The 20209-nt window shown below is 40.9% G+C and overlaps 2 protein-coding genes across 9 annotated transcripts in view; one reads left to right on the top strand and one right to left on the bottom strand.

Moving 5' to 3' along the window:
- POLR3E (RNA polymerase III subunit E) overlaps window positions 1–3609 on the top strand; it is a 37401-nt gene extending 33792 nt beyond the window's left edge. For 4 of the 6 annotated variants that reach the window (XM_025370339.1, XM_025370334.1, XM_025370336.1 and 1 more), the window contains 2 exons: window positions 1289–1414; window positions 2839–3609. In XM_025370339.1, the coding sequence (XP_025226124.1) occupies window positions 1289–1414; window positions 2839–2895 (183 nt within the window). In that variant the 3' untranslated portion in view covers window positions 2896–3609. The remainder of the gene's footprint in view (window positions 1–1288; window positions 1415–2838) is intronic. The other 2 variants (XM_025370335.1, XM_025370338.1) reach the window with 2 other exon arrangements.
- An 11974-nt stretch (window positions 3610–15583) lies between these two features.
- The window catches only part of CDR2 (cerebellar degeneration related protein 2), a 32198-nt gene continuing 27572 nt past the window's right edge, over window positions 15584–20209 (bottom strand). For all 3 annotated transcript variants that reach the window (XM_025371324.1, XM_025371326.1, XM_025371325.1), the window contains 3 exons: window positions 19315–19463; window positions 18893–19057; window positions 15584–17464 (listed from right to left, as the gene is read on the bottom strand). In XM_025371324.1, the coding sequence (XP_025227109.1) occupies window positions 16606–17464; window positions 18893–19057; window positions 19315–19463 (1173 nt within the window). In that variant the 3' untranslated portion in view covers window positions 15584–16605. The remainder of the gene's footprint in view (window positions 17465–18892; window positions 19058–19314; window positions 19464–20209) is intronic.

The following is a 20209-nucleotide window of genomic DNA, read 5'->3' as shown; positions in this document are numbered from 1 at the left end:
TCTCAACTGTTTACATGAACCATAGCAAAAAAAAAAAAAGAATCAAATCCATCTCCTCTTAATGTTTGCAGAAAGATGCAAACAAAACCAGCTAAGTATGGAACAATGTGTAAGTAAGGTTATCACACTTTGATGTAAAAGTTTCTATTTTTACGTGATCAAATGATTTGCCTCTCAAAATTCTAGTCCCAGACAAATAGTAATACATAAAGCATCTTTTATCTTTTTTTCATTCAGGCTGGAGTACAGTGGCACGATCTCGGCTCACTGCAACCTCCACCTCCCGGGCTCAAGCAGTTCTCTTGCCTCAGCCTTCTGCGTAGCTGGGATTATAGGCATGTGCCACCACGCCTGGGTAATTTTTGTATTTTTAGTAGAGACGGGGTTTCACCATGTTGGACAGGCTGGTCTTGAACTCCTGACCTCAGGTAATCCGCCCGCCTCGGCCTCGGCCTCCCAAAGTGCTGGGATTTCAGGCGTGAGCTGCCGTGCCCGGCATGAAGCATCTTTAAGAGAGTTTCCATTGTTTACGTTTTCAGAGTTGTTGAAATTCCATAACATTCCCCTTCTTGGTCTTTTAAATTTGGCCTGTATTCTTTCCTTTATACCAAACTGCAGAATTTTTCATTATTCTGTATATCAGTCCGTGCAATTTCAGCTGTGCCCTGGTATGGGTCATTATTGACTAGACAATTGAGTTCTTACAAAATCCTGTGAGTTGTTAGACTTTTTTGTGCTCTTTCAGAGTTCTTATGACAGATATTAGACATACTGAATTCAGTATTTTCTATTCAATTTTTATTTTGGGGTGTAACGTATTTTACGGCATCCTGTTTCATGGATGCAGTGGCATGTTTGTGTGTTAAGACTTCACACCAATTTTGACACCCTCTTCTCATCTCTGTGCAGCTTAGATTGTGGCTTCGCCTGCCTGCTAACTCCGATGCACTCCTGCACTTTACCATGCAGAAATATGTTCAAGCCACTCATCCTCTCATGTCTCTTCACCAGTTCTTTTGTTATGCTGGCATATACCTTTATTTTTATTTATATTCAAGTTTCCACACAAAGCGTTAATGCCTTTACTTTTATTTATGTTTTTATTTCTGTACACTGTCTTGCTGGGTCTCTAGAGATGACTTGGCTCATCTTTAACCAGAGGTACTGGATGAGGGTTTTTAATAAGAGACTGCAACACAAAGTTAGGTGCATGGCTTGGGTGTCTTGTTCAGGGATGTTTCTCATTTAGATCACTGTTTCCCAGAATAACATGTTTTTGCTACTAAAGCATCGACAGGTTTTGCTTGAAATTTTTTCCAAAAATTACCGGGTACGCCGAAACATGATCCAGTCTCGGTTGACTCAAGAGTGTGGAGAAGATCTCAGTAAACAGGAGGTGGATAAAGTACTAAAGGTACCTCCATTTTGTGCATAACAATATCAAAGACTGGAAGGGGCTGACAGCATGGAGAAGGGACTCTAGTGTCTTTGTGTATATGAAATCAGGCTTCCTTGGGTCCCCCTCCCCAGACAGACTTGTCTTCAGCAACTCTTAATGATTGGCATTGGTTAGGGAAGGGGGTATGTGCAAGAGGACTGACCCCTTCAAATAATATAGTCACAGGGGTGTCCAAAGGAAAGAATACAGCCATGGGTGCTTAATTTCTGTTTCTGATTGGGCCAGTAATGCCCCTTTCTCATCCCTCTTCTCTGCTTATCACTAGAGACAGAAACTGAAAACCATGGCTTCAGGCTGCTAAAAGCCTAAAACAAAATAGAACAACAAAATACAGTGGGTTGGGTGAGCTTGGCAGTGGATAGGCATCTTCTAAAATGATAGGGCCTAGTTGAGAATCCTCACTCCACTCCCCCTTGAATTTTGAACTACTCTTCTGATTGTTGCCATAGCCACATACATGACTTTCAGTAGAATCCATTCTTAAATTTGGTTTAAAAAGGAGTATTTGTTTACTATATATGAAAGCACCTAATGTTCAAGCTATAATGCTTTTCTGAAGTGACTGTAGTACAAATACCAACCATATATTGCAGCAACACTGAGACACAGAAAACTGATGACAGTGTCTTGTTTTGATTAAACATCCAGAGCCATATAAGTAATACTATTTTTTAAGCACCCTTGTTCTGGGCATGTCAGTATTTGTATTTCATAGATCCTCACTTTTTTTTTTTGAGACAGAGTTTCGCTCTTGTTGCCCAGGCTGGCGTGCAATAGCACACTCTAGGCCCACTGCAACTACCACCTCCCAGTTTCAAGCAATTCTCCTGCCTCAGCCTCCCAAGTAGCTGGGATTATAGGCGTGAGCCACCATGCCCGGCCCACCCTCACTTTTAAAATACCCCTGAGGAATGGCTGGGCACAGTGGCTCACACCTGTAATCCCAGCACTTTGGGAGGCCGAGGCAGGAGGATCACCTGAGGTCAGGAGTTCGAAGCCAGCCTGACCAACATGGAGAAACCCCATCTCTACTAAAAATACAAAATTGGCCGGGTGTAGTGGTGCATGCCTGTAATCCCAGCTACTTGGGAGGCTGAGGCAGGAGAATCGCTTGAACCTGGGAGGCGGCAGTTGCGGTGAGCCGAGATTGTGCCATTGCACTCCAGCCTGGGCAATAAAAGCGAAACTCTGTCTCAAAAAAAAAACTACCCCTGAGGAGAGGGTGGCTGGTAGTAACCATGGTGGTATGCTTAGGCAGTTTTTGATTTCCTATTTGTATTCTATTCACTGATCATAAATCAAGTGTTGATATTGTGGACAGAATGTAGTTAGCTTCCTTACCTGCAAAAATCTGTACTTAATCTGTTTCTCTCTCATAGGACTGCTGTGTAAGCTATGGTGGCATGTGGTACCTTAAAGGGACAGTCCAGTCTTGACAATAGTAGCAAACCACTAACCCAGCAAATCTAAGCCCAAGGAAGAAGGGCGGAACCAGAAGTAGAGCCTCGACTTGCTTCAGACGACACAGAGCAAGAGGAACTGACCATCTCATGGCCTGTGGCATTGCATGGTGCAGTGGACAGAAGGGATTATCCTCAGCCAGTGACAGGGTCAGCTTAAGTTAGATCACTCCCAGAAGAGACCAGCTGGGACCTTCTTTGCAGTACTATTTGAAATTCCTGATGTATTTTGCTTATTATTTGGTTTCATTCTCATAATAAAGAGAGTGTATACTGACATGGGCAGGATGATAAAAATCATGGTTTAATATTTTCTTTTGTAAACTTAATGCCAACAAGGTCTAAGTTATGTTTACAACATGAAGAAAACCTCAAAGTCATTATGCTGATTAGTCATTTATCTAATCTAAAGTCATCACCAATTTCATTAAACCAAATTGAATTATTCTACTCTTGGGATTCTGTGGCCACTTTACCTTTGACAACAACCTACTTTATGTAGCAGTCTCAACTGTTTACACGAACCATAGCAAAAAAATCAGAATCAAATCCATCTCCTTTTAATGTTTGCACAAAGATGCAAACAAAACCAGGTAAGTATGGAACAATGTATAAGTGAGGTTATCACACTTTGATGTAAAAATTTCTATTTTGTGTATTTTTAAAATAAACGCTAACACTAAACTAGCATCATGGTGCTATCTTCAAGTGATTACACAAAGGCGATCTTGTTGGGCTCAGCGTTACATGTATCTAGAGGGAACAGAGCTAATGGAGGGAAACAGAGCAGCACTGTCCACTAGAAAGAGGTGAGTCATGTATGTAATTTTGAAAGTTTATAGCAGCCACATTAAAATAGTTTAAAAAGGTCATTTTAGCATATTATTTAGCCCAAAATATCTAAAACATCAACATATAATAAAAATATTAATATTTTACCTTTTTTTGTACCAAGTCTTCAAAATCTGGCATTTTACACTTTCCTCAACACTCTCAATTTGGACTAGCCACATCGTAAGTGCTCAGATGCCACATGGGCTATTTGCGACAGTATTGGACAGCACAGCCCTAGAAATGGATGGAAAAAATAAGAGTAAGCTAGGTTGGGTGAGATGTGAATTTTAGTATATACTTAAGGCTTTTGCCATCTTTTTTGTACAACACAGCCACTAATTGTCTGAAGGTTTAAATGACGGTCTATGCTATTTCTGCACCCCCCCAAAATAAAACATCTAATATTTTAGCTATAGAATCACTAAGGCATTGATCAAGGATGTACTTTGCCAAATAAGTATTTGGTAACATTGCTTAACAGGTTGATCATATATTGATTCTAACTATTAACATACGTGAACCTGAAAAGTAAAGTTGCCAAAAGCGATTTGGAATATGTCTCAGCTCTTCCATCCTAACCTTCCTTCTCACTTTGAAAGGGGAAATGCTTATGTGGGATGGCACAGAATGTTAGTCCCATCACCTTGCAGAACTTAACTGACTCAGTGGAGAAGTCAGAGCCTTAAATACTTAACATTGATAAAAATAATTGGTTAAAACACAAAACTCAAATAGCAAGAAAAAGAAACTTAAGGAATACAGGAGGGAACTATTGTTTTTTAAAAAAAATTGAGGAAATGGGATGTCAGAATAGGACTTTCCAGCACTCGTCCCCCTGCAGAAACATGAATTTAAACAACTATCCACAAACAGAAATACCTTCACAAGAGCTAAGGAACCATGAGAGATTACAGCACCTTGGTATACCACAGAAATAAGATGTATTGAAGAGGATAGGAGGGACAATTTTACATTACCTAGCTTACCCTCTCCCCAACCCCAGGCAGCACAGGGTGGAGAGAGAGAGACCCTCCACTTGGAGGAAGGAGAGGGAAGTAAACATTGGACCCCAAAATCATGCCAGCCCCAGACTCCAGGCCTGCCCCAGGAACACAGGTTCTAAGCATACCCACTGCCAGGCCTGTACCCATGAGCTCACACTCTAGCAGACACCCCCTCCCCACCCTGGTCCAGCCCCATCTGAGTAAACCCCAGCACCGGGCTGGCCCTCATAGATCTAGGCTCCAATATCCCCTGCAGACCCAGATTCTAGGCCAGCCCCCAGGACCCCAGAATCCATCCCTCAGAGACCTAGCCTCCAGGCCAGTATCTATATACCCTGGCTCCAGGCTGAGCTATATGCCCACAGGCCAGCACCCACAATCCCAGGCTCCAGTACAATACCCATGGACCCAAGCTCCAGTGGACTCAGGTTCCAGGCATAGCCTCAATGCTAGGCATGCCCTAGCAGACTGGGGCTCCAGAACCGTCCCTATGGACCCAGGACCTAGGCCCACTCCTGCAGGTTCAGGCTCCAGGCTATGCAGCTAGGCTTCAGGTCAGTTCCCTGGATGCAGGATCCAGGCCTGCCCTTGTAGATTCAGGCTCTGGTTGTACCCCTGCAGACCCAATCAACTGGCCCACTCCACTGGACCTACGTTCCAGGATTAATCCTATGCATGCAAGCACCAGGCTCATCCATCTGCTGACCTAGGTACTAGGTCAGCCTGCTCAAGGACTCCAGCAGCAAGCCTGCCCACAGACCACACCAGACAACTTGCCCAGAATCTCTGAATGGACTCACTGGTGAAGGGCTGTTCCACGCAAAGTCAGACTGCAAAGATTAGAATCAGTCCTTACACCTCATCCAATGTACAGACATCAACATATGACCACAAGGATCAAGAACAATCAGGGAGACATGCTATCACCAAAGTAACAAAGCACCAGAAATCTACCCTAAAGAAACGGATTTATGAACTGCCTGACAACTCAAAATAGTTTTAAGGATGTTCAGCAAACCTCAAGAAAATACACATACATAACTCAACAAAATCAAGAAAACAACCAAATCAAGAAACCTAATAGATTGAAGTTATTTATTTTTTACAAACCATTCTGAAGTTGAAAAATACAATGAATGAAATGAAAAAATAGAATAGTGAGCATCAACAGAATTGATAAAGCAGAGAGAATCTATGGACTCAAAGACAGATTATTTGAAAATATAGCCAGAGGAACAAAAAGAATGAAAAGGAATGCAGAAAGCTTACGGGATTTATGGGACAGCACCAAAAGAGCAAATATTTGAGTTACTAAGGAGAAGAAAGAAGTCACAAAACAGTAGTTTTCTACTACTGTTTTCCAGATCTGGAGAAAGATATAAATATCCAGGTGCAAGAATATCAAAAGTCTCCAATCAGATTCAATATGAACAAAACTATACCATGACATATTATAATCAAATTGTCAAAAATCAAAAGACAAAGGGAAGATCCTAAAAGCAGCTAGAGAAAAGAAGCAGATCACATATAAGGGAGTTCCAATAAGGCTAGCACTTCTCAGCAGAAACTTCCAGGCCAGGAGAGAGTGGGATGATACATTCAGAGTGCTAAAGGAGAACAAATTGCCAACCATGAATACTTTATCCAGCAAAACTTCAGAAATGGAGAAAAAGACTTTCCCAGACAGACAAAAGCTGAAGCATTTCATCACCACCAGCTCTGTGTTTATAAAAAAATGTGAAAGTGAATTCAAGCTGGTAGAAAAGGATGTTAATTAGTAACATGAAAACACATGAAAGTATAAAACTGGTAAAAGTATACTGTCAAACTCAGGAATACTCTAATACTGTAATGGTGGTGTGTATATTGCTTATCTTTAGTATAAAGGTTAAAAGATAAAACTATTAATAGCTAATTTGTTAAGGGATACACAATATAAAATTTGTAAATTGTGACCTCAAAAACAAAACGTGGGAGGGAGCAGAATAAAAGTATAGTTTTTAATGCAATCAAAGTTACCTGCTTAAAATATCCCTGTGTTTTACATAAGCTCCATGATAATCACAAAGCAAAAACCTATAGCAGATACGGAAAAGAAAAACGAATCAAAGCATAACTCTAGAGAAAATAAATCACAAAGGAAGACAGAGAGAAACAAAGGATCTACAAAACAACCAGAAAGCAACAAAATACCTATCCCTACTGGTAGGTAAGGAGTTACTACTGCGAATGTAAATGGATTAAATTCTCTAATCCATTTACTGTGACTAAATGGTTTAACTCTTCATAATCCAAAGACAGGGAGTGGCTGGATTAAAAAAAAAAAAAAAAGATCTAACTATATGCTGCCAAAAAGTCTCATTGAACCTGTAAGGGACACATAGAGACTGAAAGTGAAGGAATGGAAAATGGTATTTCATGCAAATAGAAACCAAAAAAGAACAAGAGAGCTATACTTACATCAGATAAAATAAACTTTAAGTCAAAACTGTAAAATGAGACAAGGTCACTGTGTAATGATAAAGGGGTCACTTAACAATTGTAAATATTCACCCAACATCTGAGCACCTAAATATAGAAAGCAAATATGAATAGATCTGAATGGAGAGGTAGACTGTAATACAACAGTAGTAGGGGATTTCAATATCCTACTTTCAGTAAAGGTCAAGGTTCCCCCCCCCCCAAAAAAAAAATCAGTAAGAAAGCATCAGACTTTAACTCCACATTAAGCAAAATGGACCTACTAGACATATACAGGAGATTCCATCTAACAGCAGAATATACATTCTTCTCGAGCATACATGGAATATTCTCCAGGACAGATCATATATTAGGGCACAATCTTTAAGTATCTTTTCTAACCACAATGATATGAAACTAGAAATCAGTAACAGGAGGAATTTCAGAAAATTTACAAATATGTGGAAATTAAACATGCTCCTGAACAACAAATAGGCCAATGAAAAAAACTAAAAGGAAAAATTTTTTAAATACCTTGAGACAAAAATGGATGCAAAACATGAAATACAACAAAAGCAGCTCTGAGACAGAAGTTTATAGCAGTCACCACCTACATCAAAAAGAAAAGACCTCACATAAACAACCCAATGTTACACCTTAAGGAACTAGGAAAATGAAAAGAACTAGGCCCAGTTAATAAAAGGAAATAGGCGAGGTGAGGTGGCTCAACGCCTGTAATCCCAGCACTTTGGGAGGCCGAGGTGGGCAGATCACCTGAGGTCAGGGGTTTGAGACCAGCCTGACCAACATGGCAAAACCCCGTCTCTACTAAAAATGCAAAAAACACAGCCATGTATGGTGACACACTCCTGTAGTACCAGCGACTCAGAAGGCTGAGGCAGGAGAATCGCTTGAACCTGGGAGGCGGAGGTTGCAGTGAGATTACACTACTGCACTCCAGCCTGGGTAACAGAGCAAGACTCCATCTCAAAAATACATACATACATACATACATACATAAATGGAAATAATAAAGACCAGAGCAAGACTATGTCTCAAAAATAATAAAAGAAAGGAAATAATAAAGACCAGAGCTGAAAAAAATGAAAAGATCAACAAAATTCAGTTGGTTTCTTGAAAAGATAAAATTGACAAACTTCTAGCTGACTAACAAAAAATAGAGAAGACTCATATAATTAGAAATGGAAAAAGATAATCCCAGCACTTTGAGAGGCCAAGGCAGGTGGATCACTTGAGGTCAGGAGTTTGAGATCAGCCTGGCCAATATGGTGAACCCCGTCTCTACTAAAAAATACAGAAATTAGCCAGGCATGGTGGCAGGTGCCTGTAATCCCAGCTACTTCGGAGGCTGAGGTAGGAGAATCACTTGAGCCTGGGAAGGGAAGGTTGTAGTGAGCTGAGATCCTGCCACTGCACTCCAGCTTGGGCGACAGAATGAGACCTTGTAAGAAAGAAAGGAAAGAAAGAAGGGAGAGGGGAAGATATTACAACTGATTCCATAGAAATACAAAGGATCAGGCCAGGCGCGGTGGCTCATGCCTGTAATCCCAGCACTTTGGGAGGCCAAGGCAGGCGGATCACTTGAGGTCAGAAGTTTGAGACCACCCTGGTCAAAATGGTGAAACCCTCTCTCTACTAAAAATACAGAAAATGAGCCAGGCATGGTAGCGGGTTCCTGTAATCCCAGCTACTTGAGAGGCTGAGGCAGGAGAATCGCTTGAACCTGGGAGGTAGACATTGCAGTAAGCCAAGACCATGCCATTGCACTCCAGCCTGGGCAACATGAGCAAAACTCCATTGCAAAAAAAAAATTTAGATGGGTGTGGTGGCACACACCTGTAATCTCAGCTACTGGGGAGGCTTAGGCGGGAGAATTGCTGGAACCCGTGAGATGGAGGTTGCAGTGAGCCAAGATCACACCACTGCGCTCCAGCCTGGGAGACAGAGCAAGACTCTGTCTCAAAAAAAAAAAAAAAGAAATACAAAGGAACCTAAGAAACTACCATAAAAAATTACCAGCAAACTGGATAACCTACAAGAAATGGATGAGTTCCTAGACACATACAGCCTACCAAGACTGAATCACAAAGACACAGAAAATCTGACCAATGAGTAAGAAGGTTGAATCAATAATTTTAAAAAGTCTGCCATCAAAGAAAAGCCTAGGACCTGGTGGCATCATTGCCGAATTTAACTAAACGTTTATGGAAAACTAATACTAATCTTTCTGAAACTTCCAAAAATTTGATGAAGAGGAATACTTTCAAACTATGTTTACAAGGCCAGAACTACCCTGATATCAAATCCAGACAAGGACACTATAAGAAAAGAAAATTAGGCCGGGGACAGTGGCTCATGCCTGTAATCCCAACACTGCGAGGCCAAGATGGGCAGATCACCTGAGGACAGGAGTTCGAGAACATCCTGGCCAAAATGGTGAAACCCCGTCTCTACTAAAAATTACAAAAATTAACTAAGAGTGGTAGCGCATGCCTGTAATACCAGCTACTTGGGAAGCTGAGGCCAGAGAATCACTAGAACCTGGGAGGCGGAGGTTGCAGTGAGCCGAGATGGTGTCACTGCACTCCAGCCTGGGCAACAAAGAGAGACTCCATCTTAAAAAAAAAAAAAAAAGAAAGAAAGTAAGTAAAGGAAAAAAATTAGATCAATATCCTTGATGAACACAGCTGCAAAAACCTCACCAGAACTAGCAAACCAAATTCATTACATTAAAAGGCTCATTCACCATGATCAAGTGGGATTTATCCCAGCCTGGGCAATATAGCAAAACCCCATCTCTGCAAAAAAAATAATTTTTTTTTTTTTTAATTAGCCAGGTGTGGTGCTGTGTGCCTATAATCTCAGCTACTTGGAAAGCTGAGGCAGGAGGATTGCTTGAGCCGAGGAGTTTGAGACTGCAGTGAGCTATGACCACCACTGCACTCCAGCCTGAGTGACAGAGTAAGACCTTGTCTCCAAAACAAATAAAAGTTGGATTTATCCATGGGATGCAAGGATGGTTCAATGGTTCAACATATGTGGTGTATCAATAAATGTGATACACCACATTAACAGAATGAAGGACAAAAACCATATAATTTTCTCAATAGATGCAGAAAAAGCATCTGAAAATGAACAACCATTCATGATTAAAAAATCAACAAATTAAGTATAGAAGGAATGCCCACTCTTACCACTTCCATTCAACAAAACACTGGAAGTTCTAATTATAGCAATTGCACAGGAAAAATGAAAGGCTGGTGGCTCACACCTGTCCTTCCAGCACTTTGGGAGGCCGAGGCGGGCGGATCACCTGAGGTCAGGAGTTCGAGATTAGCCTGGCAAACATGGTGAAACCCCTACTCTACTAAAAATACAAAAATTGGCCAGGCATGGTGGTGTAAGCCTGTAATCCCAGTTACTTGGGAGGCTAAGGCAGGAGAATCGCTTGAACCTGGAAGGTGGAGGTTGCAACGAGCTGAGATTGTGCCACTGCACTCCAGCCTGGGCGACAGAGTGAGACTCTGTCAAAAAAAAAAAAAAAAGCATCCAAATCAGAAATAAGTCAAATTGTTCCTGTTTGCAGATGACATGATTTTATATATGGAAAATGTGTATATCTACATGCAAAAGAATGAAGTTGAACTCTTATCTTACACCTTACACAAAAATCAACTCAAAATGGATTAAAAACCTATTTTTAGGCTGGGCACAGTGGCTCACACCTGTAATCCCAGTACTTTGGGAGGCTGAGGCAAGCAGATCACTTTAGGTCAGGAGTTTGAGACCAGGCTGGCCAACGTGGCGAAACCCCGACTCTACCAAAAATACAAAAATTAGCAAGGCGTGGTGAAGCGTGCCTATAATCCCAGCTGCTCGGGAGGCTGACGCAGGAGAATCACTAGAACCTGAGAGATGGAGGTTGCAGTGAGCCAAGATCGTGCTACTGAACTCCAGTCTGGGGGACAAAGCGAGACACCATCTCAAAAACAAAACAAAACAAAAAACCTATTTTAAGAACTGAAACTATAAAACCTTAAGAAAAAAAAAACAGAGAAAAAGGTCTTTGACATTAATCTTGGCAATGATGTTTTGACTGGGACACCAAAAGTACAGACAACAAAAGCAAAAACAAAACAAACTACCTCAAACAAAAGCTTCTGTATAGCAAAGGAAACAATCAACAACATGAAAAGGCAGCCTATGCACTGGGAGAAAATACTTGCAAACTATATATCTAATAAGGGGTTAATAAGCAAAATATATAGGGAACTCAATAGCATTCAAATGAATAACCTGATTTTAAAATGGGCAAAGCAGCTGAAGAGTCATTTCTTCAAAGACATAAAAATGGCCAGCAGGGATATAGGTGGCTCAACATCACTAATCATCAAGAAAATGCAAATAAAAAGCACAATGAGTTATCTCACAGGTTAGGATAGCTTTTATCAAAAAGACAAGAAATAGCAAGTGGTGAAGTTGTAGAGAAAACTGAACATTTGTACACTGTTAATCAGAATGCAGATTGGTGCTGCACTGTGGAAAACAGTATGGATGCTCTTAAAGATAGAACTACCATATGATACAGCAATCCCGCTCCTGGGCATATGCCTAAAGGAAACAAAATCACCACCTTGTAAAGATAACTGTGTTCCCATGTTCATTGAAGCATTATTCACAGGAGCCAACATATGGAAACAACCAAGGTGTCCATCAACAGACGAATGGATAAAGAAATGATGCCATAATAATTTACATACATACCATGGAACTTCAGCATTAAAAAGGGAAGTCCTGCCATTTGCAACAACAGGGATGAAGCTGGAGGAGGACATCATGTTAAATGAAGTAAGCTAGACACAGGAAGAAAAATACTGCATGATCCCACTTATATGTAGAATCTTTAAAACAAACATCAACAACAACAAAAACAGTAAAATAGTGGTTACCGGGGTGGGGGAAATGGGAAAAGGTAAGTCAACATTGCAGTTATGTAGGATGGACGAGCCTAAGAGATCTAATAGACAACATGAGGGCTTATAGTTAATAAAATTGTATCATATACTGGTAATTTGCCAAGAGAGTTGATTTTAGGTACTTATCACACACATGAGTATGTTATGATGCGTATATTAATTTGCTTGACACATGGGTATGAGTATGTTAATTTGCTTGACCTTGATATACTGTATATATCAAGTTTATCAAAACATTGAACATATTAAATATATACAATAAAAAGAACATAAGAGGATATAGATATGTATATAACAAAGGAAGGGGAAAAATGAAAATAAAGTTTTATTTGATGAAACAACAAAAATATGTATAGTTCTTTTTCTTTTTTTAGAGACAGGATCCCACTATATTGCCCAGGCTGGAGTACAGTGGCTATTCACAGGTGCAGTAATAGCGCATTATAGCCTTGAACTCCTGGGCTCAAGTGATCCTCCTGCCTCAGCCTGCCAAATAGCTGGGACTATAGGTGCACACCACTGTGCCTGTCTCATTTTTGATATAAATTCTTAAAACAGGAATACATGGATTCCTGATTAATAAAAAAAATCCAGCATTATGCTAAATCAAACAATGGACATATTGTTTAGGATTCAGACAAGCAATTTTACTCTCACCATATTTAATATTTTGGATATTTCAGAGCATTTAAACAAGTGTAAAAATTAAGTAGCCAAACAGTATTTTTCCAGGTATATTGAAGGAGTTGAATAAAAGATATTTGCCATAATTCAACAAGATAGCTGAAATCAATAGCTTTTCTATACACAACTAGTTACAAAGTATAGCAGAAGAAAAATCCCATTTCCAACATCCAAAAGACAAACCTTTAAAAATATGCAAAACCTAAATGGTAAAAATTTGAAAACTGAGACACACAAAGACCATTTGAACAAATGGAAAAACATATGCCGTTCATGACCAACATGGTAAAACCCCGTCTCTACTAAAAATACAAAAATTAGCTGGGCGTGGTGGTGGGTGCCTGTAATCCTAGCTACTCAGGAGGCAGAGGTTGCAGTGAGCCGAGAACACATCACTGCACTTCAGCCTGGGTGAGAGAGTGAGACCCCATCTCAAAAAAAAAAACATACAGTCATGTTTTTAGATAGAAGCCTCTGTATGATTAAGCCTGTTCTTATTAATCTATTTATTTAACTTGATCTCAATAGAAGTACCAATTTCCCCTCGAGAACCAGACAGCTAATTTTAAAGTTCATATTGGGGAAAAAAATGCAAAAAAAAAAAAAAAAAAAAAAAATCCAGGAAAATTCTGAAAGAATGAGAAAAGTTTAACTTCCCCTTAGCAGTTATGAAAAATATAAATATCCAAGTACAGCAACTTAAAACTGCAAAATAAATAAGACAATAAAAAATAAAAATTTAGAACTGCATTAGGTACATGAAAATCAGATCCTAGAACAGAAACAGGTTAAAATTCATGTAGATTTAGTACTAATATGGGTGGCATTTCAGGCGTTGGTGGATAGACTTCAGATGGATCAAGAACTCTCAAACACAAAAAGACGTGTTAAAGATTCATATAGATAAAAGTGGCCGGGTGTGGTGGCTCACATCTGTATTCCCAGCACTTTGGGAGGCCAAGGCAGGCAGATCACTTGAGGCCAAGTGTTCGAGATCAGCCTGGCCAACATGGCAAAACCCCATCTCTACTAAAAATGCTGCGCAACACGGCGAAACCCCATCTCTACCAAAAGTTAAAAAATTAGCTAGGCATGGTGGCACGCACCTCTGGTAGGAAGGCTGAGGTGGGAGGATTGCTTGGGCCCATAAGTGAAGGGCTGCAGTGAGCTGTGTTCATGCCACCACACTCCAGCCTAGGCAACAGAGCAAGACCTTCTCAGAACAAAACACAGCAAAAAAAATAGAAATTAAGATAATCTGGGACAAAACACTTTCAAACTTCTAACTGTAAAACTGCATGTATAAAGTACTAGAGCTCTTTAAATAGGCAAAGGAGACTACAAATGGCTAACAGATTTAAAAATAGTCTTATTAATAGAAATGCAAATATAAGCTACAAGGAAAACACCATTTTTCTATTAGTTTGGCAAAGGTCAAGAAGTTTCTTGGCACAAGTATGAAAAAACAGACATCCTCATCCATTGCTAATGGGAGTGTCAATAAACTCCGGATGACAGTAATTGCAGAATACCTTTTTACTCAACTTCTAATAATATATCTTCTAGAATCACAAATGTCCATAGATGAATGTAAGACTGTTCATTACAGGCTTTTTCTTTGGTAGTAGCAAAAGACTAGAACAATCTGCTCACTAGGTACTATTTAAACAAATTATTACATATCCATAAACTGGAATACTATGTAGCTACTATTAGAAAAGTACATCATCAGATAAAGACACATAGTTCAATAAAAATGTAAGATGAAGAGTGCCTATGCTCATTTGCTTAAAAATGCAGGGTGACAAACATAGCAGTTGTGCTAATTTATGCACATATTTTAGGAGAATACACGTAAAACTGGCAAATAGCTGATTCCTGGGAGGAGATGGACTGAGAAGGGATCCCGTGGTCTAGTACGGTCCATGACCTATTAGGAACCGGGCTGCACAGCAGGAGGTAAGCAGTAGGTCAGAGAGTGAAGCTTCATCTGTCTTCACAGCTGCTCCTCATCACTCGCTTTACCACCTGAGCTCCCCCTCCGGTCAGATCAGCAGTGGCATTAGATTCTCATAGGGAGTGTAAACCCTACTGTGAACTGCGCATGTGAGGGATCTAGGTTGTGCATTCCTTATGAGAACTAATTCCTGATGATCTGAAGCGGAAGTTTCATCCTGAAACCATCCCCTGCAACCTTGGGTCTGTGGGAAAAAACTGTCTTCCATAAAATCAGTCCCTGGTGCCAAAAAATTGGGTACTGCTGCTTTACAAAGTGAAATTTTAAAAAGACGTTTTACCTGTTTTTAAAAACTTAATCCAAAAGCAAAAGTAATTTAGATTCAATGCCCGTTTTAATGTTTGAATAGCATAGTTTCTTTGCTATGATCAAATGTTTTGAGAATCAGTCAAATGCTATTAATTCAGAATCAAGTCTGACATTTCTGAAATAGTGAAAATTAGAGTATATAAATTTGAAAATGTCAAGTAATTTTAATGAACATTTAGCAATATGAGCAGAATTTGTGCTATTAAGTTATACAAATCCAAGGCTTCCCTATTTAAAATAGGAAAAAAATCACTGTAAATCTTTCTAGCGATATTTGTTAGAAGAAAAAAAAGTCAACAGTTGGTTATAAGAGTGAAATGGCTTATACTGAAAGTAAGACACACAGTAGATCCTATTTGTTCATTTTCATAGGTAGCTTTATTTGGTTTTTAGAAAAATATATACAATAATCGGAACCTCAGTTCTTAAATAGTTTTAAATTAAAAGTATACAAGTAAGAGGATATGTTTCCACAGTCAGAACATCAATACTGCTTAATAATGTAGATAGGAATTTCTGCAACAAGTCAAAACATTTACAGAACTCAGGAAGAGCAGCTTGTGGCTGGCAAGTCAGCCAGCTCAGAAAACAGGTAGGAGGGGAAGAGGTTTGATCTTTCCCCTTTAGTGTGAATTTGAGAAAGTGATGAAAGATTTACATGTTCACGTATCCTAAAGGCTAGAGCTTTCAATAAAAACATTAGAATGTAGGGGCGGAGGCCCTCTAGGGCGTATGCTAACAAGCTAACTTGGATCAAACAAAAATTTGCCATCTCAATTTGGTATTCAGTTGGATTTGGATATATTAGGATTACCTGTCAGTCACAGTTCAACTAGTTCAGATACAACAAAACTCAAGGATTTGGAGTATTTGTTAATGACATTTCTTTTGGATCAGACCCCTGCTTTCTCTTGAACATTCTTCTTAATGAATTCACAGTATTCAGTGTTTGCAAAAGATACTTGAGTTTGACAGCCCTCTGACTTTACATCGTTTTGAGAAGTTGCGCAAGGAAGCAATAGGAATTGCCTTAGCTTTGTGCCAACTCGGCCCTTCTCCCCCATACTGTAGTAACTCCAGGCCTACTTCTCCAGTAGTATAGCTCTTCCCTCCACTGGTCCTTTTCAGGAATTGAAGTCTAATCAGTGCGCCAGCCAGAGGCCAGTTTGTCATGGGATTTCCTGGGGAGCTTAAATGGAAGTGGATCAGAGAACTGATACCAGTAGCCACCTCCTTTCCTCGTTGTATGCATTTGCTAAATAAGCAAAGCAATGAGGCAAATGTCACAAGCAACATCAGGCTTCCAAGTCTACAAACACTTGTCTGAATGAGAGAGAGGTGATAGGCAATAGGCAAATTAGTAGTAGAGCTAGAGGTTCAATTAAGAATGAGAGGAGAGTGATCGGTATTTTGTTCTCTGTTCATCTATTTCCTGCTTAGTTTTCTTGATGCAACTAAAGATCTCCTTAAACAACGCTTTGTATTCTGGAGGTGTTGTAGGGGAACTGACGGGCTCTGGGTTGACAGAGGCCAGTTCCCAGCCGCTGGCAACAGGCTCAGACTGGGCGTTCACTCCAGTCAGGTCCTTGGCCGGAGCCCTGGAGGTCTGTACAGCCTTGTGTGACAGGGAGTCCTGTTCCTGTTGGCACTTCTTCAGCAGCTCTTCATACTTCACCTTCAGGGCACTGTACTGTGTGTCCACTTCGTGCAGAAGGGAGATGCCCCTCTGTTTCACAGCCTTGGCCCTCCTGATGCAGGTCTCCTCATGGCCCTTCACGATGTCACTCCCTGCCAAGCTGCTGAGGATCGTCTCACTGCTGCTGCGCTTGAGAGGCTTTCTATGTGGTTCCGGCACAGTCAGGAACATCTCTTCCAGCAGGCTCTGGCTGGGTTCTTTGAAAGGAACAAACAGAGAGTCTGGCACCAGCTTCTCAACCCCATTCACAAATGGATGCTCTGACTGCAACATCTGTCGCATCTCTGCCACCTCAGCCTCTAGTTCCAGCGCCCGTGCTCGGTAGGCACCTGTGGCCCCCAGCTGCTGCTCCAGTTCACTGTTCTCCTTTAACACCAGCCCATATTCCTCCTCCATAGTCACCCGCTTCTGCCGCTCCAGGCTCAGCTGGGCCTGCAACATTGTCACCGTTTTTTTCAAGTGCTCATTTTCCTCTTCATCAGGGCTTGGCTGACTTTGCAAGGAAGTGATCTTTTCAGCGAACACATGATCATACACGAAGTGTCTAGGGGAAAAAATATTGAAAGAATGTATTACACAGGTCCACTGAGAATGAAGTGAGGAAGACTGGTGATTTTTTTTCAACTAAATAAATTTGAGGAGCTGTGACAGTGACTGATTTTTTTTTTTTTTTTGAGATGGAGTCTCACTCTGTCGCCAGGCTGGAGTGCAGTGGAGCGATCTCAGCTCATTGCAACCTCAGCCTCCCGGGTTTAAGCAATTCTCCTGCCTCAGTCTCCCAAGTAGGTGGGATTTTAGGCATGGCCACCATGCCTGGCTAATCTTGTATTTTTAGTAGAGACGGGATTTCTCCATGTTGGTTAGGCTGGTTGGTCTCCCAACCTCAGGTGATCCTCCTGCCTCGGCCTCCCAAAGTGCTGGGATTTACAGGTGTGAGCCACTGTACCCGGCCGACAGTGACTGATTTTTAGCCACACTGGAGCAGTGGCTAAAATGGAATTGTGTGAGGCTGGTAAATAAACACATGAAAGCAAACTCAGTTTTTGCGATGAATCTTTTTTTAATGTTGAAAGTACTAAAGAACATCTATTCCCAAAGACTGGCAGTATGCCAATGACCTCACAAGGGAAACCTTAAAAAGTACTGGTGCCTGGGTCCCAACCCACAGATTCTAACCTAGTTGGTCTGCTACCCGGCCTGAGGGTTTCTAAAGGCTCTCCAAATGATTCATAATACATAATTACGATTGAATCACTACAGCAAATTACTGTTGCTGTGGTGTTTAACCAGGAATGTTCATCAGAATTGCCTGGGCAGCTTTTTACCCACACCCAGAAATTCTGATTTAGGCCTGAGGGAATGTGTTGGTATCTGCATTTTGAAAAACTCCACAGGTGATCTGATGTGCAGCCAAAGTTAAGACCCACCAAATGAACCACCTGATTTCTCCTGCTCAGTCCAAGGCACCTTGCTTGACTATTTATTTGTGTTTTTATTTGCTTATCTGCCGTTCCGTTAGACTGAAAGCTCACAGGGATAGGAACTCTATTCTGCTCACCAGCCCTCAGGTCTGGCATAGAGCTTGGCATACAACAAGTGTTCCACAAATACTTCTTAAAGATTCAGACTTGTAACTCTAAATTATAAAGGTACTTCTTTAAGCAAAAAATCTTGTTTGCTTGAATTTTTGTTTTACCAATATTTCTATAGTCTATCAGAAGTCATTCATCTTAAACTATGATTTAACACATTAAAAGCCCTGAAATAAGTGCTCTAAGACTTTCAAAATAAGAATTACTAATATATAAGAACTGTGTAATTTATATGTTTAAGTGATTTTCTTCAAAACCAATGGTAGCTTAATAGCTAAGTGACATTTCTTAAAATGGTACTTTCAATCTACTGGAATTCAGAATGTGCCAATGACATGAGACAGTCCCTGCTGTAACTCCACAGACAGGTAGGCTCTTACTGGCGGAGATCATACAGCTCCTTCAGACATGCAAAGCTGGGTGCCGGTTTCTCCTGGTCACACTTCCCCTGGCTCCTTCTCCCTCGGCCAGATGACTTCAGCTCCTCCACTTGGCTCTGCAGGTGATCAATGTTGGTTTGCAGGCATTCAATCGTTTCAGTCAGGCTGTAAGGAACAGACAGAAGCCACTGCTGCTTGTCATACTGAATCAAGGGCAAAAGCGGTGAGGAGAGATTAGATGCGAGCCACTCACATTGGGCTTTCTTAATTGGAAAGGACATCTATTTAATCTCCATTCTCCAGAAAGAATTAAACTAAACTTTATCCCATATTGACCTAAACCCACTGCAGCCATGTTCTATTCTAGTTTATACTAAAGAACTTCCCTCTAGGCCTTCCCTGTCAGATTCTAGAAAATTTACCTCAGAATCTTTTGCTGTGAGGCCTTGCTGTCAGCAACTAGTTTTTGATTTGTTTCTTCCAGTTCCCTTGCTGTGACATCTAATTGTTCATAAACCTTTGCATGTTGTTCGTTCATCTGCCGTAGAAGCTCCACTTGCTTGGTCAGATACTGTAAGAGAAGATCAGGACCAGGTGACACAAACAGATAAGATACCTGCTGTTCCTTGGCTGGCCATGGTGGCTCATGCCTGTAATCCCAGCACTTTGGGAGGCCGAGACATATGGCTCACCTGAGGTCAGGAATTCGAGACCAGCCTGACCAACATGGTGAAATCCCATCTCTACTAAAAATATAAAAATTAGGCAGGTGTGGTGACACATGCCTGTAATCCCAGCTACTTGGGAGGCTGAAGCAGGAAAATGACTTGAACCTGGGAGACAGAGGTTGCAATGAGCCGAGATGGCGCCATTGCACTCCAGCCTGGGCAACAAGAGTGAAACTCCATCTCAAACAAAGAAACAAACAAAAAAAAGATACCTGCTGTTCCAACACCCGTTCTCTGATTCTCAAACCAACTCTTGTTGGGGTGGGGCGGCATACAGTCTCCATCTCTGGGCTCACTGTCCTCCCAGCACTGCCCAGAAGCTCCCTTAGACCCATTTCAGTTTTCTCCAGGCCTTCTCACATCAGCGTGATTGATTCAATTATTGGCCACTGGTGACTAAGCTCAATCTCCAACCCTTCCCTCTATCCAGAAGTTGTGGGGCTGGGACTGATAGATCTAACCCTCTAATCATGTGGTTGCTTTCTCTGGTGACCGGACCTCATCCTATCAGGAAACTCCAAGGGTTTTAGGAGCTCTATGCCAGGAACCAGGGACAAAGACCAAATATATAATTTTTATTATACCATAT

Source organism: Theropithecus gelada, chromosome 20 (assembly GCF_003255815.1).
Source record: "Theropithecus gelada isolate Dixy chromosome 20, Tgel_1.0, whole genome shotgun sequence".
In the NCBI taxonomy this organism is placed as follows: Eukaryota; Metazoa; Chordata; class Mammalia; order Primates; family Cercopithecidae; genus Theropithecus; species Theropithecus gelada.
This window is presented reverse-complemented; position numbering and strand designations above follow the sequence as displayed.